The sequence below is a fragment of the Macrotis lagotis genome, chromosome X (assembly GCF_037893015.1).
Source record: "Macrotis lagotis isolate mMagLag1 chromosome X, bilby.v1.9.chrom.fasta, whole genome shotgun sequence".
NCBI classification, from domain to species: Eukaryota; Metazoa; Chordata; class Mammalia; order Peramelemorphia; family Peramelidae; genus Macrotis; species Macrotis lagotis.
The window spans coordinates 263,307,880-263,332,863 of NC_133666.1; the positions used below are offsets into that span (position 1 = coordinate 263,307,880).

General features: G+C 35.9%; 1 protein-coding gene across 5 annotated transcripts in view; it reads left to right on the forward strand.

Moving 5' to 3' along the window:
* PDE4D (phosphodiesterase 4D) overlaps nucleotides 1-24,984 on the forward strand; it is a 1,222,901-nt gene that overhangs the window by 526,973 nt on the left and 670,944 nt on the right. Inside the window, exon 1 of one of the 5 annotated variants that reach the window (XM_074203062.1) lies at nucleotides 3,675-12,396. The exons of the other annotated variants lie outside the window; for them this stretch is intronic. Coding sequence (XP_074059163.1) covers nucleotides 12,350-12,396 — 47 coding nt within the window. The 5' untranslated portion in view covers nucleotides 3,675-12,349. Of the gene's footprint in view, nucleotides 1-3,674; nucleotides 12,397-24,984 lie in introns of those variants that run through there. 5 annotated transcript variants of the gene reach the window in all.

The following is a 24,984-nucleotide window of genomic DNA, read 5'->3' on the forward strand; positions in this document are numbered from 1 at the left end:
ATACATACACATACAGGAATGTGAAAAGCAAAGAATGCAACTTTTACTCATAGCAAATACATTTTTATTATTTTTAATTAAATAAGCTGTTTATAATAATTCAGTTTTCATAAATAATTTGCAAAGATCACATTTAATAATAGGTCTTAGAATACTTGTAGAAGATCCCCTCATGAGTGGGTGATTGATGCTATGAGTCTATAATTCAGAAAATCACAAATGAACTAAACTAAAGAGAATGAGATTTATTCAGAAATCACTAAGAAACTAATTTTTTGTGAACACAATTTTAAAAGTTTGGAAAGGAACATGAAAAGATCAAGAGAAAAAAAGTTAAGAACCTAGGACTGTTTAGCCTTTAAATAAGAAAATAGATAAATGAGTGACCTCAGATTCTTTCCCAGGCTTATTAAGCTAGAAATGAGGGGAATTAGGATGTTTGGCAAGTTGAGGTAGATATCAAGGATGAAAATTATGCCACTGAGACAGGTTGATGTCTTTTGTCAGTTGGTAACACTCTCAGATGCAGAGCTGTATAGACTAGTTATTCTTATAGCAAGAAACTGTGTAATCTTCCTAACCAGAAATCTTTAAATATTACTTAGGCATTACATTCTTATGTTTGTAGGTATGGGGAGGATTGTGGCAATCAGACCAGTGATGTCTTCTATGTGGGCCCTTCCCAGTGAAGCATTCCTTCTGTCAATGCATCTCAGTCATAAAGAATTCATGGGACATGAAAAAATCAAATGACTTGCTTAGAGTCACAGACCCAGTATGGATCAGAAGCCTGAACCTGGAACTTTCTAATTCTGACTAATTCTCATATCAGCTAGACCATGCTTCTTGTACACTTTATCATTATGTTGTGAGGGCTGCCCCCCTTATGTAGAAGCGGTGTTGTGATTTGAAGGAAAGTATAATAGAACTCTCTAGCCTTTTCTTCCTTCTCCTTTCTCCTAGGAAGACTTTAACTTTTTTTTTGCAAGGGGTAAAGTGGCTTGCCCAAGGCCACACAGCTAGGTAATTATTAAGTTTCTGAGGCCGGATTTGAACTCCGGTACTCCTGACTCCAGGGCCAGTGAGCTATCCACTGCTCTATCTAGGTGCCCCCAAACTTTAATTCTTGCAGGAGGGGAAGTAGGCTGTTGAGATCCAGACACAGATCATTCTACTCTCTTCAGAGAGAAATACCAGGCTAGAATTTCTCTCCCTTAAATAGTATGTGTCTAGAGGATGTAATTTTCAAATTCTAACTTTTAATCATGGTTTCTTTAATGAGGACCCCCAAATTTTATATCTAAGCCTTGATCCCTTTTTCACAACTACTAGTCTTTGAGGAATTCACATGGCAAATGACAGAGAAATCTATTTATCCAAACTAAAACAAAGCAGAAATCAGAGAAAGTATGCAAAGGAGAAGAGGCAGCAAATAGTACAAAGTGAAGGAACCCTCCCACAAGGAGCAAGACAACTCAACTTAACCAAGAGTGAGAGTACCAGATGTTACCCAAGAAAAAGTTTCTCAAAGTCTCTAGAACAGGATGCCCAAAGTAGGGACATAAAAGAGATAATGAACTGTTCTTATATCAGCCTCTTGTCACAGTCTTTTCTTTCAGCATTCTGAAGTGGGATTGGCATCTTCTCTCTTCTCTTTGAAATTGGAAGCCAAAAGTACCCTTTCCACCCCATGTTCCTATCACTATTTTTCAGGTTCTTTGTGAGCGTTCTGCCATCTCCTGATACATATCTGGCCACTGGTCCTAGATGATTCCAGAGGAGAAAGTGAGGCTGGTGACTTAGCACCAACACGCCCCTCATTCAAATCCAATTCATTGCATGGAATCACATCCCAGATGTCATGGTCTTCTTCAAGAAAGGACAAACAACAAACAACAACAGTCTATTTCCAGGATGTAGCACAAAACCTTGTAGATAGTAGTCACTTAATAAAGTTTATTTACTGTTACTGAAATCACTCTCTTAGGCTCAGTTTTTTCATCTGCAAAGACATTGATTATAACTCTGAAATACAATGCATCTAATTTGAATTTCTCACTTTTATTAAGCAATAAAGAAGTTTTCTTCCAGTTTGGTTATTAGTCTTTTAGCCTGACCAAATGCTTCAGAAACATGAGATCTATGTTAAAATATGTAGTGGGAGGGTTGTGTTTTGGTTGAATCTGTGAGCCAGAGAGACGTGGGTTTTCAAGTACTGACTGATATGTATTTACTTTGAAATCCTGTTTTTTAGCCTCTCAAAATCCACCCTCTCCCAACAATATTTTAAAGTGGAAAAGTTGCAGAGGATTTGCTGACCTGCATTGGTAGGAGTTTCCTCATCACAGGTTCCAAACATTAATGAAATCATAGGTTCAATGTTATCCCAGTCTTGAAAAGATGGTGACTATCTTTGAGTCTCTTGGTCTTCACAAAATAATAGAAATCATTTGACATTTTATCTTTTCCTGACTACTTGGTAGATTCATGGATATTTTTAAAACTCCTTATTTTATGAAGTAAATTTGAAAAAAAATGTCATTTTCTGTTTTTTTCCTTCATTGAAGGAGCAATAAAAACATTTTACATATTTTTTCATGATTTAATATATATCTGAAATCTAAGACCAAAGAATTCAAGAAATCTTAAATACACTGAAAAGGATTTGTCAAATAATAAATTTCTAATAGTTCTCATAATGATTATTCAAATTTTATGAGTTACAATTTATTTAATGATTTATTAATGGCAACTCTTTTCCTGCTTTGGTTACTCCCCCCCCTCCAAATTTACTTGTTTATTTGGGTCTTCAAAACTATTTTTGCAATATAATATTTACATTTATAATTTCTTTGTTCTACAGTATGTTAAAACTTAAAGACAACTTTAAATATCCACTCTGAAATATTCAGTAATTGACTGTATAGATAATATTTTTCCTTTAGTGAATTTAGGAATGTATTTAGGAACTAGTACAAGATTATTTAAGGACTATTTGTTATCTCAGATAAGTGATGTATTTGTTCATATCTGTGAGAAATCAGTCAATTAAATACTTTAGTATCATACAGGTCAAGAAATCATTTGGTGAATTTCTTTCCTTTTCAACTAATTTTTGAAGTTGTTTAGTTATAAGTTTGGAAATCAAGCCTACATGTGACTTACCATTTTCCTGGAAGAATTTAAACCTTTGCTACAATATAATCAGTATTCCTCTCCTTTCAGTCACAAGAGCCTAGGCTATGTGCATATAGAGCACCCCAGAAATGCTAAGTCATCACTATCAACGGATTCTTAGTTTAACATTTACTGAGTGCCAGCAATGAACTTAGTGTTACAAAAACAGAGGAAGGCACAGTTACTTCCCAGAAGGTTGATTTTTCTTGGGGGGAGGGGGAAGAGATGATTTGATGATAAAAGAAAAGTGTTCTTTTGTAATCATTTTAATTCAATTCAATAAACATGTATTAAATACTTACTGTGTGCCAAATGCTGAAGATACAAAGACAAAAGTGAGACAGGCACTGCTCTCAAATAGCTTACATTTCATTGGGAGGAAACAACATATGAATGTATAAATAACTAGAACATATGCATATATATATGTATATATATATATACATATATATATATATATATATATATATATATATATATATATATGAGGAGGGGAAGAGAAAGAGAGAGGGAAGAATGGAGGGAGGCAGTGAGGAAGAGAAGATAGAAAGGGAGACAGAAGGGAGGAGAGAAACAGAAGGAGATAAAACAGGTAATTTCCAGAGGAAAGCCACAGATCTAAGGTATAGAGTAATTTGGTCAAAATAGAAGGAAAAGGATGGATATAAACATTTACTAATCACCTGCAGTGTACCCAGTACTGCGTTAGGTGTTTTATAACTACCATGTCAATTGATTCCCTGGGAGGTAGCTATTAGTAAGATCTTCATTTTATAGCTAAGAAACTGAGGCAAACAGAGATTATGTGATTTGCACTAGGTCATCAGTTTAGTAGGTATCTGAGGTAGGATTTGAATTCAGGTCTTCCTGACTCCTTTTCTCAGTGCTCTATCCATTGTCCCACCTGACTGCCTCAGCTTATAAAGCAAAAATGGAATGTAGAATTCAGTAGTTCTGTAGTCACCTTGGATTCATTATTTTTGTTGGAGTCTTATTTTCATCTCTTAGTTGGCTGACATGTATGATAAAGTATAAACCTTCTCCATGTAAGTGTTTATTTCTTTTCAGAAATCTAGGAATGGTTATTATTGCTTCTTTGATCCAAAGGCTATGTTGCTTTGCTGTCCTCAGGCAAGAAGTCAAGCACACTAGAATATCCCTGAGATTGATCCATCTCTTTTCATCTAGGGCAATGAACAACAATTTTGAACATTCTAATGTTTAGCAGCAGAGGGTAACCAGATGTTCTATTTGAGCAACTGGAATGCTTTCAAAGGGGGAGACTTCTCTTAAAAGCCTCCTATAGAATGTGTTTAGCCATTTGACAAGAATGCACAAGGATAATAGGCAGATTCACAAGGCAATTGGTGTTTTTCTTTTTCTTTAACTTTTTTATTTATTTTTATGGATGCCTTTAGTTTTTCAACATTGATACTGGGTATACCAGAGACAGATCCTCTTCTGCCACATGGATGTAAAATCTCCTCCCAACAAAAAAAGCTATAAAGCAATGATACCCAATACAGTGGCCACATTTAACAGTAGATGTTACATTTTGCTCACAAAGTCCCCCAACTCTCTACCGATAGGAAGCTAGGTTTTATTATTTGGTCTATAGGACTGTTATCTGTTTATCAGCTACTCGGAGTTCAGTTTCCTTTTAGTAATTTTTTTTTTCTTTTCTCTTATTGTGCTAAGCAATTCATGTCTGTAAAGTGTTCTATTGTGCCTCCAAATTTCCAAGCTCACTTTGTCTGCAGTTGTCCTTGACATCATTCTATCTTTATTTATATCAATCGTTTCTATGTCATATTTCTTCCTATGGTCAAAACCTCATGAAAAGATAAGAACCATAAGAGCAAGCATGGTGATATTTCTGCATCTTTCTACCCCATACATAGCACTGACTTGTATATAGTAAGTATTCAACAAATATTTATTGAATGGAAGTCAAGTGAATTTTCAGAATGTGTTTTTATTTTTATTATTTATTATTAATTAATTTATTTTATTTTATTATTTATTATTTATTTTATTTTTATTATTCATTTGTGATATTCATAAGAGCAAGCTCTTAAATAATCAGAAAACTGAAGCCTGAATTTCTATACAATGCTTATACAACCCTTTCTGGGTAGTGAATGAACCTCTTCTTATGTACTTGTGGCAGTCACATTCAAGAAATGCCAACCTCAGTGAACTGGAACCTTCTATTCTGTTAAAAAAAAAAGGTGGTTTAAATAGAGTTTTGTGGACTTTTCTGCTCAATTTTAGAATGAAAAATGATTTTCTTATTTGTCATCTAAGTATAGATTTTCCTGTTGAAGGAAAATCTTCCCTTTTCCTGATGGCTAACAAACAAGCCTGGAGGTAACTAGAATTTACTCTTACCCACTGTTGTCACCTTCACAATAACCCTCATCTCTAATATTTAGCAATTACCTGCTATTCATTACTATATGCAAATTTGTAGAAGATAGAACAGACTGTCCTGAAGGAGCTTTCAACCTGGGTAACCTAAGACATATGATCTTTACCAGGAAAAAAAGAAACATTCAGACATCAGCACACTGGGCTTGCCTGTGGCTAAAATGTGAAAGCCAAATTTGAGTTCACTTATCACTACTTAGGAGAAGGCTTTAGGTCTGGATAGACTATGAAAGCTATTTGTCTAAAGCAGATAAAGAAAATGTAAAAAATATTATTTCAATTTGAAATTATTTCAATTTATTAAAGTTGGCTCAGATCTTGAACTTTCAGTGAAAATAATTTAGTGCTGAGTAGAAACAAACTCTGGAAATGAAGTCAAGATCTGGGGTTTTGAATCTTGGAACTATCACTTACTACCTATTTGATAGTTCCAAGATTCAAAACCTTTTCTTTGACCCTCTTTTTTCTTTATTTTAAAAAGGGACATTATAATATTTGTGCTATCTGCCTTATGAGTTTATTGTGAGGAAAGTCACAAATCCCTATATAAATAAGATTTCCTATGACCCTTCCACTATGGATGGCTTTGAATACATTATCTTGTTCATATGTAAAAAAATCATGTAAAATGATAAATTTCCACACTGCTAATTAAAAAATGGAGGCAGGTGGATAAAGCACTGAGCCTAGAGTCAGGAAGACCTAAGTTCAAATCCAGCCTCAGACACTATGTGACTCTAGACCTGTCATTTAACCTTTGTTTGCCTTAATCTGCTAAAGAAGGAATTCTTTCCTTGCTAATATTGGCATGCTATGGTCCACAGGGTAACAAAGAATTTGATACAACTGAATGAATCAACCTCAGAAGGCAGTTTTGTTTGTCAAACATGCTTTATTCTCTTAGAAATATCTTTAAAAAGGGATAAAGTATTTTTATGAAATTTATTCACTATTCCTTACTCCCATGTAGCCAGTGTACCTGTATTAACTTGGGTGTGATGGTCTAAACATTGCTGAGCTAGATTTGGGATGAAGGATTTTGATATTAACTTGTCAATTTAGGGACAGCTAGGTGGCGCAGTGGATAAAACACCGGTCCTGGAGTCAGGAGGACCTGAGTTCAAATTACACATCAGACATTTAGTAATTACCTAACTGTATGACCTTGGGCAAATCACTTAACCCTATTGCCTTGCAAAAAAACAAAAAAAAATAACTTGTCAAATATTTAAGTCATCTTTTTTATTATAAACTTTATAACTATCAACAGAAACTATAAACATACAGAAGGGAAAGAATGTTGCTTCTAAGAAGATAGAGCCAAATGTATTTCACAGCAATACAAATGACAGATGAACAAAGAAAGATCTTTGATCTTATGGCTCCTTTGCAAGCTTTCTTGTCACTCACCATAGAGAAACTGAATTCCTGTTGCATATATCTCAGAAGACAGCTGCCACACTGTCATTGTAACAGGCCCCTTAGAAAACATCTTTTTAAAGTAAATTTTTATCACTTTAGACTAGAAAAGGGAACTGAGGCCAGAATGGAAAAATAAAATTAAATAAACAAAGCAAAACAATCCCTCCTCTCCAGGAAAAGTTCTCTAGAGAGAATCTTCATAGGGTCATAGCTGTAGAGCTAGGGGAAAAAACAACAACAACAAAGAGTTCATCTAATTTATCTCCCTTATTTAAAGCTCAGGAAATCAAATTTACCCAAGGTAACACAGAGAGTGGCAAAAAAGTTATTAAAATGTAGGCTAATAGGGTGGCTAGGTGGCCCAGTAGATAGAGCACCAGTCCTGGAGTCTTGAGGACCAGAGTTCAAATCCAATGTCAGACACTTGATACTAGCTGTATAATCTTGGGTAAGTCACTTAATTCCATTGCCTCAAACCCCCCCCCCCCCATAGGCTAATAGTCATTTTCCAGAATTACCTTCCTTGCCTCTGTTTCTCAATAGAGAGTTAAAATAAATGTGGTTTTTGTCCTTGTAATTTTATTTTTATCCTTATCAGAGGAAAAATAATTTGTGATTTCATCAATTCATTATGTCATGTTGTTTGTAAAGATGTCATTTATGCAAAGAAATATTCCAAATCTGTCCTTCTATTAAAGCATGAGTTGAATTAGTCAATTTAAATCATGTTACATAAATATTAGTCCTTTACTTTTGGGCAGCTAGATGGCACAGTGGTTAAAGCACCAGTCCTGGAGTCAGGAGAACCTGAGTTCAAATGTGGCCTCATACACTTGATAATGTCCTAGCTCTGTGACCTTGGGCAAGTCACTTAACCCCATTGCCTTAGATAATTTTTTTTTTTTTAGATTGTTCAAGGCAGTGGGGTTAAGTGGCTTGCCCAAGGCCACAGGGCTAGGTAATTAAGTGTTTGAGGTCGAATTTGAACTCAGGTACTCCTGACTCCAGGGCCAGTGCTCTATCCACTGCACCACCTAGTGTCCCCACAAGTCTTCTAATTCTGGTCTAACCTTTTAACCACTGCATCCACTGCCTCTAATAGGTAGTTATTCTACTTAACCTACTTATTCAAAAAGCAACAATTACCTTTCACATATTAGACCCAGTTAACAATTCTCCTGATTTTGATTCTACCAGTTGAAAAAACTTTTATCTGTTTTTATTCCTTGAGCTTCATAATTCCTTGTCTTGAGTTTTATATTATAGGGCTCATTAGTTTATCTTTTTGGTTGCAAAAACTCCAAGGTTATATATAATGATAGCTTTTTTTTCCCCCGGTTGCTTTCAAGAAGAGTGGATATGTTAATTTTTAGTTCTTCATACTTAATCTAAGAAACATTCATTAAATAATTCATTACTATGTGCAAGGCACTGTACTGATTATAAAGGTGAAATTTATAATCTAACAGGAGATTAAGCATAGAACATATACATTAATAGTCATCAATAGTACCTTTCATTTCTACTTGAGTATAATTTATGCTTCTATATTAAATATAGTCATTAAAATTAAAATCATAAAACAATCTTACTTTTAAAATTAATTAGAAATCTATGCTTACCTTGAACATTGTGTGATTTTAAAGTTTATTTTGGTGGCCTGACAATTAAAATATATTTTGTTAAACTCCTGTTTGTAAAGTGTTTCATTGATTAATTTGATTAATTAGCCATGCTAGTATTTTATTATTAATAAAGTATTCATAGAGTGTTAAGATGTGCCAGGAACGTTTACAATTCAGAGGCCCTTCCCAGTGTGTCTCTTGCCTTCACATTCCTTTCCTTTCCAGATTACTCACCTATTGTCTTGCTCACTTATGCAGACTTCACATTCATTCTCTTTATTCTTTGTGTTCTGGCCAAATGGTCCTGAACTCACCTTTCCCCCTCCCACTTCTGTGCCTTTAGATTGTGTTCCTGGAGGTCTCTATCTACTCCCTTGGGTCTCCTAGAATGCTTTTTTCCCCCTTTTCAGTTAGGTTTTCTTTATAAAACTCACAAATGAAACATTCCTAGAAAGTAAAGGAAACTGGTGACAAAGTGGAAATGGGCTAAGTGAAGCAAAGATCTACCACTCCTTGTGAGTCCTTTGGTCATCTTCAGGACATATTCAGTGAAGAGCATGTGGTCCTAAAAGGGAGGAAGTGAAGCTTGTTTACTCTTCTTATCAATCACTTGCTATTTCCCCAACTTGGTGGGGTTATTTCTGCCCTTTATATTGACTTAGGTATCAACTTTGAAATACTTAATCTCTTTGTCATATCATCATCATGATCATCAAAGAGCCCTAGGAAAACACTTACGATTTAGTTCCTGTTTTGAATCTAATAGCCTTGTGACCTTGAGAAAGTCAATAGATTTTATGTTTCAGGTTCCTACCTATCTTACAAGAATCCTATGAACTTATGGCAGAATAATTTACGTGAAAGTGATTTTAAAAAATCAAGTACTATGTAAATGCAAGATAGTGTATTCAAATTATTAAAAAATGACTATTAATAGTATGCCTACTTTTGAATAGTTTCATGATACTTGATTAGACCATTTCAAGGTCCATCAAGACCTATAGAAAAGAATCAGTTGGAAAAATCACTATTTTCTCTCATCCTTTCTGACTGTATCCACTTTACAGATCAATTAACTGCAGAATAAGCACTTACTATATAGTAGCTATTTCTTCGATCACCATTGAGAAGGACTTTTTGCAAAACGAAAATGAATGATCATTTTCAAGTTTTCACTGAAGGAAAGCTGATCTAGTAAACCCGAGCCTCTGAGAAGAATGAGTTATTGTGAAAGTATCCTTTGGAAGCTTGCGAAAGCTTCATTTAATTCAATATAGGGACTTTTGGTTGGCATTAAGATGAACTATTTTCTACTTTCCCTGGGGACTGAATCTCATTGGGGGAACTCTTCAGTAAAAGCAGCCCAAGAGATGTGTGTTCAGAGCTTTCAGGACTCCCTTGAAAGTGAAGCAATGAATTGCACTCTGTTCAGCCAGCCTCTTACACACCTTGGTAAAAAGTGATGCATGAATATTTAGTGCACTGGTCACTATTGGAAAGTCCATTTCTCTTACCAATTTCAAACAAACAGTACTAGAGTGTCAACCCACTATTAGCCTCAAATAGTTTACTCTTTTATTCTTGCTCCAATATGGCATCCACAGGAGTGGGGCTCATTCAGGGGATTGTAGGAGAGGATTCTTACAACAAAAGGGGCAGCCTTAATAAGGAAATAGACCATATAAACAGTATGTGTTGCAGTGTTTTATCTAGACACTCCTTGGGCAGCACCCTCCCTAATCAAACAGGCAGCTTTTCCGCAGCCTGCAAGATTATAACTGAACTTCTAACTGGCTTCCCCCAGGACTGGCTTCCACAGGATTTCCTGTCCCCAAATTCCCTGGGTGAGCATTTACAGCTGAAGCTTCACCCATCACCAAGCAAGCCCTTCCGAGGATGAAGAATACCTGATTCAGGCGCTTCCTTTTCAAATTCTCTCTAGGCATTTCCCCACCCCCACCACCATCCTCCTTTTAACTCTGGGGGAGGAGGGGGAGAAAGGGGAAAAGGAGATGGAGAAAAAGAAACCACACCTCTTAGGGCAATGATATATATTTGTTCAAGGTGTCCTTTTCCCCCTCTGAGGTTATTTACAGCTTTCTTACTTCTTAGCCTGTCTTGCCTCGGAATTACTCACTGAAAGAGAAAGAGGCTCCTTGCAAAGGGAGCTGTTTCTTTAACCCCCTTCCCTCCCTCCCTCCCTCCTACCCTCCTTCTCTCCTTCCCTCCTTGCCTCACTCCTTCTCTTCCCTCCCTTCCTCCTTCTCTCTCCTCCTCCTCCTCCTCCTCCTTCTCCTCTCCGGACTCTTGTGAGCCAAGCCACTGAGCTCAGCAGGCTTTGCTGTGTCAGGAGAACCCACCTAGAGGGCCCCCTTGACGCCAGCACATCCCCTGTCGGGCAGCATTCACTGCAGCCTGGAGCTGATGATTCTGCTGCAGAGTGTGGAGAATCCAGTGTTACCGGGTCTGCGAGTGTCCGGAGCCGCTGCTGAACCGGGGGACGCCGGGGCAGGGTCAGCAAAGGCTCCGGGGCTTTCAAGGGGCTCCGCTGGAAATTCGGCAAGCCTCTGGGAGCCTGTTGCCTTTGTGTTCTAAAAGCATGCCAGAGGTGCCTCCGGCTCCGGCTCCAGAAGCTTCCTAAAGGATGCCAGGACCCCAGGAGTAAATGACAACTAAGGAGGAGCTGAATTGGGGGCAAAGAGGAGGAACAAAAAGGCTGGGACGAAATTCTCAGCTCACATCTGACTTAAGAGCTGCGAGATTGGTTTTCTTTCAGAGCAAAATCCGAAAAGCCCTCTCCTGGTCTGGGCCACAGAAAATTAAAGGAGGCTCTGTCTGCAGTGAGAGGCTCAATAGCTTAGTCATTTTACTTCAAGAGAGCAGACAGCCTTATTATGGAGTTAGGCAGCAAAAATGAATCTGCTCATGAAAGCCCCTTCAGAAATCCTGATAGGAGCTAATGGTGATCCTGGCGTGCGAAACCCAAATTACTCACTGCCTTTCTACTACTTTTGCAGATGAGGAAAAAAAGAGAGAGGAAAAAACACACACAATGACCAGAAATTCTGAAGAAAAGTTTGCTTTGGTAATACATGGGTTTTTTTAACACCCCTCTCCCCCGCCCCCCATTCTTTGTCTAACACGTCTGAGAACGGAGCACTGCATCCAAGTGACCCTACAGGAATATGTGTCTGAGAAGGAAGAAAAGGCAATCTCCCTCCTTAAATGACAGCATGGCAAAGCGATCTGAAGTTTTGTATCTCCCCCCAAATACCCATTTAACCACGAAAACAAGCCACTGCCTCTTGACTAACCTTTTCCCACATTCCAGAGTCTTTCCTAGGAAGATGCTTTAATTTCTACTCGAATTCGTTGGATTTTTAACCTGGACGGTATTTTCTGTCATTTAGGATTTCACAGATTGTACTGATGATTCTTGGGGGGGTTGATGAGCTGTTGTAACATAAATGGATGGACACATACCTGCAGTGACCTGTGATGAATCTTGCTTCGAATCCTGGAAGGCTTTTTGTAGTTGGGGTTAGCTTTCAGGGGGTGGCATTTGAGAAGACAGTACTTGTTGCAATAATCACCCATGGTGGCAGCTCCAACGGGAGAGTTACAATTCCTCAATGAAAAATAGAGCAGAGAAAGTCTGAGACAGGGCAAATACTAATGTTCCAAGACCTGCGAACATGATGCACGTGAATAATTTCCCCTTTAGGAGGCATTCCTGGATATGGTGAGTAATCAATATTCCCTTCTGTCTGTAAGGCTCAGGATGATGTTTGTAAAATATTGTGACAGCTACCAGATGCTGAGGCTTTTGAATCAATGTGTTGGCATCAGGTAAAGCTTATCACTGAAATATATGGAAAATCAGACTCTGCCTGAGTCACTATTGATTATATAAAAAATAAATATAAAAAAATGGAATCATAGTTCTAAATGACCAGCATCACAAAACTAAAAAATCAATGGGAGATTATGTTCTAATGTTCCTAATGCTTGATGATCAATTCATGCAAGGATTTGACCTAATAAACCTAAGAAGAATGTTGGGGTTTTTTTTTAGTGTTTCCTGTCTTTGTTTGTGTGTGTGTGTGTGTGTGTGTGTGTGTGTGTGTGTGTGTGTGTGTGTGCCTTAGAATTCCCAAGAGGAGAGAGAAGGGCATAGACCTATTTTAACATCCTTTATCAGTTTGGGTCTTTAATTTTTTTTTTGATAGATCATGTTGAATTCCAAAAAAGGGTGAAGGGAGAAGGGAGAGTTTACAATGTTAACAATAAGATGTCTTGAATTTAAGAATTGTTCCAACTATTCATGAAATATCTTAGAAGTCAACACCTGAATCATTGCAAACCCAGCCCTTTGCTGAGGACTTGCACAATATATTTGACGTCTTGTATGTATTGAAGTTTGATAGAATAGATGAAGGTGCCAGGGCTTGTGGCATCATGTGTCAAGCTGCCTGTATTGGAAAGCATAGATGAACTAATCAGTGTGTATATGTATCTCTGTGTGCCTGTGTGTGGCGTGTAAGAGGAGAACCTCTTATTACAAAATCATGCGTCTTTACTATACCTTTAGGGAAGAACTGGAGTATGGGCTTTCAAAGCAGGAACTTTGTGGAGATACAATATGTGCATTTCTAAAGGTTTTGGCTTAGATAGCATTATTTTGAATACTGCTCATATGTGATTTTGGAAGTAAATTCCCCATGTAGTTTATTTTCTTTTTTGCTCAATAACCCTAATAAAAATTGTTTTTCTATTGTGTTTCCAAGTGCCTCATCACATCATTTCAAATAGAAGGTTTTTCAAAAGCCTTAAAGCACCCCTCACCCCAAGAATCATCAGCTAGTATGTCAGGAAGGTCTCTGCTGTTGAACTGAGAACCAATCACAGTGATGGGTGGGGGACAGCTTTGGGGGTGCTAATTTTCTGTCAGCACGAGATGCACAGAGGCTCATGCTTGTGGCGCATCTTGCTTCCTTGCTGTCCAGTGCCACCTTCTCCTGACTCCAGTCTGCATCAGTGAGAGCCTAAGTGAAATGACTGCAAATCCTCTGCAGCCCACTCCAGATGACACCACCAGAAAAGTCCAATCAATACAAAGCTCTGGAAGGCCAGACTTTTCTATTTCTAACAGAAAGAGCTTCGCTGATCATAGTGTAACACAAGTCACTTAGTAATAGGATGATTTCATTTGTTCTTTGAGAATTTGGCAGGATGTTTGAAACAGAGAAAATGTGTGAGCATTTTTCAACCCTAAGGAGCATGGGTCAAACTCTCGTGATGTTTTTCTTTTTTTTCCAATGAGAATTTTTACTTCTATAAATATGTGCATGCCTAAAGCAGCAGTTTTTACTCTGCCTAAGGACATTTTTCCTGCTACCCCCTATTACTAATGTCAAGTAGTGCTAGAGTTTTTGTAGTCATTAGGTATATTACATGAATTTCATGTCTACATTTCTATTGCTGAGCCTACCATATTCTTTGAATTATCTGATCACCTCTCATTCTAACCAAGTATTATTTGGTTTCCATTAACCTTAATTCTGTTTTTGAAATGGGAAAAAAAGACTAAAATTCAAAAGCTGGGGCTAACTATATAGCTCTTCTCCTATGCAGTTTTAGAACCATACTCATTTGCTCATTCATGCTCTCAGAGATCTATATTATACATATATTCAAACTGAATTTAAGGAGGTAGAAAAAATGATAATTTTCTTTTATATTCCTGCCTTCATACATTTTATCACATGACATCCTAGTTTTTTTTTGTTTTCTTTGTTTTTCCTTTTGTCAGCCTGAAACATGTAGACATATGTTCTATGTATCTATTCTCACCTGAGCTCTTTGGATGGATCATTTGTGAGATGTTGAACTTAGAGGAATTTTTTTCCAGGTGACCCCAAGTAATGTTACTCTTGGTTCAAAAACCAACCAACTGATACTTTTCATAATTAAATGCTGCTTCTCTCTCCACTAGCGTGACAAACTCAAAGTAACAGGAAGTCTGTTATACCTTAGAACCCAATCCAGTCATATGTAGTAATTATGAATTTACTTGCTGAGAAAATGATTTGTAAAGATTTATATTTATTTGTAAAGATTCTCTTTCAGTACTCATATGTAGTCTTTCTTTCCCAAAAGAGCTAGATTAAAAGTTGGTAGTAGACCTGGGCTAGGAAAAAAATTAATTCTTTCAAAGGGATGAGATGTATAGTTGGAGTTCTCTGAACTGCAGCTGCTCCATATTGCAAGAATTCTAACCCCTGAACAAGAAAAGTAAGGGTGAGAGTTGGACTTTTTTCTTGCCTTTTATGGAGAGTGGAGAGAAAGTCTAGAATTGACTTTAGAAGTTTTTCAAAGGTGATTACGCAAATATAAACCTAGGTACAAAGTATAAACTTGAATTCCCATCCTAACCCTGTGTTAAGTAAGAGCTTTGATCTTTGAGCAATGGTATTATAATGTCATTGTTTATCTGTTAAGAGTTCAGGTTAATAAATGGTCTTTTTACTTGTCTTAATAGAACACTAGCACTTGGATATTCAAAGAGTAACACAAAGAATGCACTTTAGTATTACTTTTTTAATTTAAAATTGCAATTGAAATGTTTGTAAGATTTATTGCATACCCTTCTTTCCATTACTCATTTTAGCCTCTGCCGTGCCAAATCAAATAGAGATAATTTCAATATCTTGCTTTTGTCTGCCACAGTGGACAATAAGTACTGTATATCTTTTTTCATTTTTAATTTAGCTAGTTGTAAGGACATAATGTTAAATTTAGAAAAGAATGAGGATTTTTCTTGTCATTGTTAAAATCTGAAATTCACTTCTACTTTCTAGGAATTTAATATATGCATTGTTATATTTATGGATAATTTTTCTTTCTGAATATTCTTTCCAGGTCCAGGATCCTATATTCTTAAATGTCATGAAATTCAATGAAAAATATATTACAAGTTAATATAACATGGCAAATGGATGATCATATCTTTTTAGGCATTCAAAATCTGACCTAATTTGAACAATAGCTGTGCCATTTAAACAGACATGGAATTATGTCTATGTTACAAAAATATAAAAATGACTTCATTTCAAAGGTCTATAAGGCTTTGGATCTTTATATTAGATGCAAATTTTTAGAGTTAGAAGTTTCATCTGAAGTCATTTTATTCAATCTTCTCACCTCTCATGAATAGTCTGTTTTGTAAAAATAATGTAACTTCTGAGTCAAGAGCTTAGGGAGTATGTTGAAAGTTCATATATTTTCAGAAAATTTTACTCAAGTAAAGTGGGGCAATGGAGAAAGAATTCTTTTTAAGATTGAGCACACTGAACTTGGGAGAAATACCAACTCTCCACTAAAATTGGGAAAACAAATGTTGGGACAGGAAAAAAAAAGGGTTCTGATGAGTGTCAAACTCTGAAGTGCCTCTAAAATAGTTCTTTTCAACAGGGTGCCAATTTAAGACTTGAAAGTCATATCTGAAGAGTCCATTTACTTCCAGGACTTAATTAAACACTCCTCATACTAACCACTCTTATCAAGCTTGGAGTGCCAAGGCGATCCAATCAGAGGAAAGTTGGGGAGGAGAGGAGAATGGAGTAGTCTTGCCTGCTCTTAGTGGAAGGGAAGTGCATCTTTTCAATTCTCAAAAACTCTTAAATATTTTCACCCGTGGGCATTTGGTACCACCTTTTGTACATCATGAAAGTATTTGTTGTTGCCTCCAAATTTACAGGGAAAGAAATCTGACCTTAATGACTGAGGTCAGAATAAAAAAAATAGCTTAATTTAGAAATGATTGAATGACAGGCTAGACCACAAATGTCTATTTTCCTATGCACTTTTAATTTCTGAAGAGAATAAAATCTCCTTGAGGGCAGAGACTGTTTCAAATTTTGTTTTGCATCCCTAGCATCCTGCATATTGACTTGCTACAAAAAAAAATAGGTGCTTAAGAAATATTAGTTGATGAATTGCCAGTTTCTACTAGGGTTTCTTAACCAGCATTCAAAGACTTGACTTCCCCCAAACATGTTGGTCATGTCTTCACCCACCTCACAGAGGGAATGACTCTGCCTTTGGATGCCAAAGCATCTGCCCAAATTCCAAAAGACAAGCAACAGATTCCCATTTTGTCTCTGTATTCTACTTAGGCCAAATGCAATTCATTTGTAATCACTTACTGCCAATAAAGTTCAGATGGAGCTTATAATTATAGAAAGTTGTCTTGCTCACTAATCCCTGGGGCTCCATATTAGAATCTGCAACTCATAGGCATTGTTTAAGGAAGTTGTTCAAGTTTGGATGAAATACAGCATATATTTTGCTTTAGATGAGGTATTGATTCTATTAAACTTGTAATTTTTCTTCTTGATGTGTTCACTTTTATCTTTTTGCTTGCTTTTTTTCCAAACCTTCTAACAAACAGCTGGTAAGAGTCCTAATGGTGTTTATTCCTTTAATTATTTTTTAAGTGATTAGAGTCTATCACCCATCAGTGACAAGAAAAAGCTTTTTTTGTTTTTAAAAGCGGCAACAAAATATAGTGGAAATTTACATTGTACCTTGGATCAGTGGGTCCTGGTGCCCATAACCAGTAGGAAAAAAAAAAGATAGAAAAGGCTTTTTGTTCTAGGGAAGGAGAATTTTGGTTTAAAAGTTGCCTCTTTTGGGGCATCTAAGTGATATAGTGAATGGAATACTAGCCCTGAAGTAAAAAAGACAAATGTGGCCTCAGACACTTGACTCTTACTACCTGTGTGACCTTAGTCAAGTCACTAAACTGATTGCTTCCCAACCCCCTCCCCCATTGCCTTTTTATGATGAAGGAATTATCTCAGTTGCAGTTAAGTGAAGGAATTCTCTTTGGGGACTTCCATGGATTGTTTTTCATTACAAAGGTGTACTGGAAGTAATAATTACTATGATAGCAAATGAAACCCAGTGTCTTTATTTTCTTTACCATAATGATGGAAGAAAATCTTTTCTATGATATCTTCATTGACTTGTCAGTGGTTCATAAAATGAAAGGTTAACCCTGAGGCAGTCATGGATTCCTGGGAGTATAAAATGGCCAAGAGGCCATTTAATCATATCTCCTAGTTTTTGTAGGCAAGGAAACAGAAGTTAAATCACTTAACTAAAGGTCACATAGGTGCAAAAGAGCTGAACTGGGAATTAATACTCTAAATCCCATGACTGTACCTAGGACTCTTTAAATTGTACTACCTGGTCATCCTACATTGGATTGTTTACATGTATCTCTCAGGGTGAGTACTAGCCCTATTGCTGTTGCTGGTTGGATTGGAACCTGTTCTGTAGATGGAGAACCAAAGTGGCACACCTTTTATCTGACAAGAATTGATATGGTTTAATGATAAGTCAGATAGTTACTTCATTGAAACATTAAGAAAATTAAACAGGTGGGGCAGCTAGGTGGCACAGTGGATAGAGCGCTGGCCCGTAGTCAGGAGTATCTGAGTTCAAATCTGACCTCAGACACTTAAAAATTACCTAGATATGTGGCCTTGGGCAAGCCACTTAATCCAATTGCCTTGCAAAAAAAAGACAATGAAAAAAAATTAAACAGGTAAATCCAGTTGTCTACTTTGTGGAGTTTGAGGTAGTTAAGTTTTAAAACACACAATAGTGATGATTCAAATATTGTAGAGATTTACATTACTGGTTTTTCTAGATGATTCTTCCCCTAAACTCTCCAAGGCCTCTAGCCTCAACCTTGTCTTACTTTAAGCCTTAGATATTTATTGTTAGCTGAATAGCATAGCAAGAAGTCCTTCTCCTTTGTCCTTTTCACTGGCTGCCCCCAACCCTCTATATCTGATGAAAGACATTCAACAATAGCAGCATTCAACCATCTTTACCCTTCTCTTCACTGATGCTTTTAACTTCCAGTGGTACTCAATGAGTGTCTATTTAAAAAAAAAACTGCTCTCTATTCCTCAATCAGTAAATCAATATTAAGGAAGTCCTATGGTCTTGGGAAGATAAGAATGGACCTAGAGTTAGGACTTTTTATTTGGTCCTTATTCTGCTACTAATTGTGAAGAGAGAAAAAAAATTGTTTTGAACTTCTTTTATTCATTTTTAAAGTAAAGACAGTCCTGCAAGTTCCTCCATTCCACAAAGTATGATGATTCTGTATTCTAATGTCAAGTTTGAGTGTTTTGTTGGATGATCCTGGGGCCTAGACCTCATGGAGGTGGCAATCCTGATGACAGATTAAGAATTAGTGAGTATATATTGAAAAGGGTCTGATACTTCAAGAAGGCAGGCTCAGTGGCATTTTGGGGAAATGATAGAGAAAGGATGATAGCTTCATAATAAAAATTAAAATTGACTTGACTCTGACACATTCATTTTTTTGTTTAAGTACTTATTAGACATGTAACATCAGAGCATTCTGGGCATTTGAATAAGGAGAATGAGTGACTAATGAAAGGGAAAAAACCACAGGCATTTTCCTCAGGTAATATAGAGTTTAGTTACAGAAATAAAAATTGTGTTCATGAAATCATTGGAAAATATGCGAACAAATGAAGCTATCTATAGATATACAAAAGCACAGAACTGATCTGTGAATGTTTAAAAAATATTTTGATAATTGATTAAAATTAATTTTTGTTGTAATCCTTCATTTTATGTATTTTAAGACATTATTCTAAGAATAATGAAGTAACTATCTGACTTATCATTAAGCCATATCAATTCTTGTCAGATAAAAGGTGTGCCACTTTGGTTCTCCATCTACAGAACAGCTTCCAACATTAGACTTCCTTAGACATATAAAAAGTTGAGACTATATTTAAAAAGTTAAGAATATATTAAAAAAGAAACATAAAAAAGTTAAGAATCCTTGCTCTAGTTCAATCTGTATTTGATCAAGAATCCCTTCTGTGAGGATGAAGAAAAATGTGAAAATTATGTTTGAATTGGCAGTTGTATATTGAATAGATGGAAGTGGTGAGAGAAGGAAAGGATGATGGTATTTTGGCTGTTGTCATAATAAGGTATAATGTAGTGATGACAAGAATATTAATTGGCTTGGAAATAACAAATAGAAACATGAATAATAACATTTAAAAATAAGGTAGAATTTAGTTTAATAAATAAGATCACAATACCAAGTAACAGAAGGACTTGAAGAAAGTAAAGCATCACAGAAGAAACTGAAACTCAACATAGACAATAGATTTAAAATAAATTAGAAGGAAATGATGAAGAAAATAATTGAGATGTAGAATTGAATAGAATAGGTTGGTTTTGTTTTCATTTCCTTTTAGTTCCATGGAAACAATCATAGTAAACAATATGGTGGAAGAGCATAAAGTTTACACTGAGGAATAATTAGATATATTGTATAAAATGTATAATATCATACAACTCTGCATCTGGATTAAGAAGGAACCTCATAGAGTTGTGGAAACTGAGATCCCTAGAGTTTGGGAGAGCCTAGTCCAAGTTCCAAAAGGTCATAATTTTCAGAGGCAAGAACTGAACCCAGGTCTTCTCACTTCAGAGCAGGTGCTTATCCAAACTGAAATACATGCAGATTCAAGGTACAGACATGGAGAAGAGATCAAAGTGTTTCGATCTCATGTTTCCCAAGTATAGAAAGTGGAAATAAACTCTGTGAACTACAGAAAGATGTCTGGAATTGGAATCAAAGACTTTATGATTGACTCTCACTTCTGTACTTTACTATATAACCTTTTGGAAGACATTTAGACTCCTAGTTTCCTTGTCTTTAACATAAGGGTCTTGATTTTGTAAAAGGAAAGGAATTAAACCTCTTAATTGTTAAAAAGCTTAAAAAGTCAATAACATTGATGGGCAGAAAGATTAATTTGGGAAAGAAAGAATGATAAGCAATTTTTGAATCTGTATGTTTCTGTTGTTAGTGGAGCATCCAGATGGAGATATCTTATAAGCAACTAGAAATCTGAGGTGAAAAAGAAAAGTTTAAAAACTTTGAGGAGGTGAAACACTTCAAAATTGCTGAGACATTTTTGAAATTGCATCATAAGCCAAGTTTTCTTGGAGGAAATTTTCAGAAAATCTTTGTAGCAGAGTTACATGGAGAAAATCCTAAGCATATAGCAATAATAATGTGAATATTTGTAGAGATGTTTCTCTTTAAACTCTACCTGCCTTTTTTTGCCTGTCTTGACCTGGTTGCTTTCCAGAAATGCCAAGACAGTTATAGCAGTTCTAAGAAAAGGACACTAAGAGACTAGGAAGAGATCTTTACAGGTGAAAAAACTCAAGAAAAATTAGTCAGTTTCCCCCTTTTTCCCACTTTGCATGTTTATGTGTGTGTGTGTGTATGTGTCTGTGTGTGTGTTAAAAAAGGGCCCCTTGATGCCCCAATCTGAATAAAATAAACCAAGCAAGATGCATTCTAGCTATTAATTCCCAAGAAATCATAGAATCTCAGATATGGACCAAGAGGGGCCCCTATGCATCATCTACTCCAACCCCTTCATTTTCAGATTAAGGAACTGAGGTCCAAAGAAATTATAAACTTGCCCAAGGTTATACAGGTCAGAAGTGGAAAAAACAGAGATTTAAACTTACCACCTTTGAGTAAAGATTAAATGCTTTTCATTTGCACTCAAACTGTACCATTTAATTTAGGTTCTGAAATGTGTGTAAGTTAAAAGTAATTTAAGTCTATTTGTTTAATTTTGTTTGCTTGATTCTATCATTCAATAGTCAAGATTTATTAAATCCCTATTAAGAACCAGTACTGTGGTAAGCACAGGATATGCAAAAATAAACAAAAGACAGTCTCTTCTCTCCAGGTACTCCCAGTTTCAAGGAGGAGATGGCATTTATACAAGTATAGACAATGAAGATAAGATACAAAGAGGATATAGTCAAATAGTCAATGGGAGAAAGGCACTTAGCATTAAAAAGTGTCAAGAAAGTTTGACTTTGGAGAGTGGGATTTCAGTTAGGTCTTTAACCTTACAAAACACCATTTGCTAGAATATGACTCTAGTGTCTTTTGGTAATGACTCTGGGCTCTCAAAGGGCTATGTAAGAGAATCCCATTCTCTAGTAGATCCTCCCTGAGCCCAAATGGGAAAGTATTATATCATACCCAATTTTTCTCAGGACCAGTTTATAAAACCTACTGCAAAAATCTCCAATTTTATTTCCATTCAGAATTATTATGGTACTTTGAAGAGGACTGTTATAGAAAGTCTATTCAGAAAAGTCATAATAGCTGCAATAACTCAAAACAGCATTTAAATCGTTATGGTATTATTAAATATTCTGACCAAGAGTAAAAAACAGTGCCTACTAAGACCTAAGACAATCTGTTCACATCATACCCATAGTTAAGTGTTCTCATTTTTAAAGTTTCTTTTATAACCTAGAAAATAAAATGTAGTAGAATCATTTTTTCCTTTGGAAAAGAAGTTTAAACAGAAGCAGTGATTTGTTAAATAAGTAATAAAAATTAGGCCTCATATTGAAGATCTAGCAGATAGCTGTTCACATTTATCATCTTATACTTTGAGATGATACCATTTTGATGTGATGATCAAATCATATCTTAGAGATGTTTTATTTTCAGGATCTGACTTTAGAATCTCATGGTAGATAAAAGGTCTCTGGTTTCAGAAAACTGTGCTAGGGATTAAGTTTCTGTATGCTTCTGTCATTCCCTTGGACCTATTCATACTTAGAGAGGCTTGTCTCCAGAAAGCTAGCCACTAAATGATGAGGTTTTTGTTTGTGTTTTTTTTCTTTTCAAATGCAGCAACCCAAGAATAGCTTCCACTAAAGTCTAAAGAGGTTGTGATAGCTTTAACTGGGGGCTGGGGAAGGAAGACCTTGGTCCAATCTCTTAAAATACATAGCTAGTGTCTTGTTAAATATTGCTTCTAGATAGGTACCTGTAGAAGACAAGGATAAAATTGACTCTTCTCAGGGACTGAAAAAAAAGAAGATGCATTTCAGACAGGAAATAAGTTGCTTTCCTGCCTGGGCTATATTTCATCTATGAATTGCTATAGGCAAGCTGTTAGTGTGTTGAGTGGGGAAATCAAAACTCAGACTTCTGAGGTGTTTTTGAGAAAGTTATGTTCCTATCAGTTAAAAATTAACATATAGATGGGGGCGGCTAGGTGGCACAGTGGATAGAGCACCAGCTCTGGAGTCAGGAGTACCTGAGTTCAAATCAGGCCTCAGACACTTAATAATTGCCTAGCTGTGTGGCCTTGGGCAAGCCATTTAACCCCATTGCTTTGCAAAAAAAAACAAATTAACATATTGAACATTTATTTAATGGTGATGAGAGCAAACTGATAAGCAATTTGCAAAAGTAGTTTCTAGTAGAAAGATGTCAGCATGAGGAATTCCCTGGATTTTATTTACACCTGTTTATAAATATTTTGTGTGTGAATATATATATATATATATATATATGTATGTGTTTTTGCATGTATATAATAAATATAGGTATGCATGCACATATGGCATTGATCCATCCCTATATAAATGTATGTGTGTGTATATATATATGCATACATACATACATAGCAATTTCATTTTAAAGATTAAAATTCATTGATATTTTTCATAGAAGGTGTTCTCCAAATTTTTCCTTAAGGTCCAAATTTCCCTCTCTTTCTAAATTCTAAACCAATCCTTGGTAACCCAATAATGTCGTCTAAAATTCTCTTGAAAAAGACTAAACTATTCAGTGACACAATTGGGCAGTAGCAGTAAGTAAAAAACTATATGCCAGATACTGTGCCTTGTTAAAGAGGACACCAACACTAGGCCTGAAGCTATGGAGTTATCTTTTTGTCATTTTAATTATTCTCACAGAATAAGAAAATATTTCATAGCTTGTTTGGAGTAAGAAGAAAATATCTCTTGATCTGTCACATTCAAACTCTGGGATCAAATGCAATCCAAATAATTTTTCTTTGAAAGGATGACCTCATCTTATGACTAAGACTTTGGAATCTTTTTATAGTATATGGAAAAGTATTGGTATTATTTGAAATCAGAATTAAATTAAATTACATACCTTTAAGTAAATATTATATATTGACTTCTTGCTTAAATCATAATTAAGTTAAATCCCATTGAATTGGAATAGAAAATATTCAACAGCTTTATGAAATTTGTCAGGATGAGTTAAAAAGATTTTTATAGCTGCTATAATTGATAATGGTAAAGAAATGTGCTTTCCAGTACTTTTTCTGTACTATATACAAAATATTGTGTAATAAGAAAGTAAAATATTTTGAAGATTTAATTAATACTTTTAAATTTGAGGCTATTATGATTATAATTTTCAATAAAGATAATATATTTGAGTTCCTATTAATGCAAAATTGTATTTTATCACCCAATTCAATAATCATTTATCACTTAATTTCTATGTAGATATTTATCACATCCCAAGAATGTGAGTGGTCTCTTTAAAGGACAGATCAAGCAATCTATCTATGTGTCTATCTGTCTATCTATCTATCTATCTATCTATGTTCTGTTTATTTATTTATTTGGTCTTTCTATCCCAGTACCTAGCATAGTGCCTGCCATATAATAAAAGCATAATGATGATAATAATAATAATAATAATAATGTTTGTCCTTCATTCTTGAAAAAAAAACCATGACATCAAGTCAAGGTAGGTGATACAATGACAAGCACATGAATTAGATTTGAGTGAGGGGGTGCTGTACTCTATTATCAGCCTCACTTTCTCCTCCAGAGCCAATCTGGGTCCAATGACCAGATATGAATCAGGACAACTGGAACTGGCCCTCAAGGAGAGGCAATTGGGGTTAAGTGATCTGCCCAAGGTCACACAGCTAGTAAGTGGCAAGTGTCTGAGGCTGAATTCGAACTCCTGTGCTCCTGACTTCAAGGTCAGTGTTCTATCTACTGCACCACCTAGATTCCCACTTGTCCAATTTTTGTGCTTGTCATGGCATCACCTCTCGGATATCATGGTCTTTTTTGAGATGGAAGGAACTCCAACATCAACTAACACTCTCAGTCAGTCTCTCTCTCTCTCTCTCTCTCTCTCTCTCTCTCTCTCTCTCTCTCTCTCTCTCTCTCTCTCCCCCTCCCTCCCTCTCCCCCTCCCTCCCTCCCTCCCTCTGTCTTTATATATAGTTAAGTTCTGTATGCTGCTGTCATTCCCTTGGACCTATTCATACTTAGAGAGGCTTGTCTCCAGAAAGCTAGCCACTAAATGATGAGGTTTTTGATTGGTTTTTTTTCTTTTCAAATGCAACAACCCAAGAATAGCTTC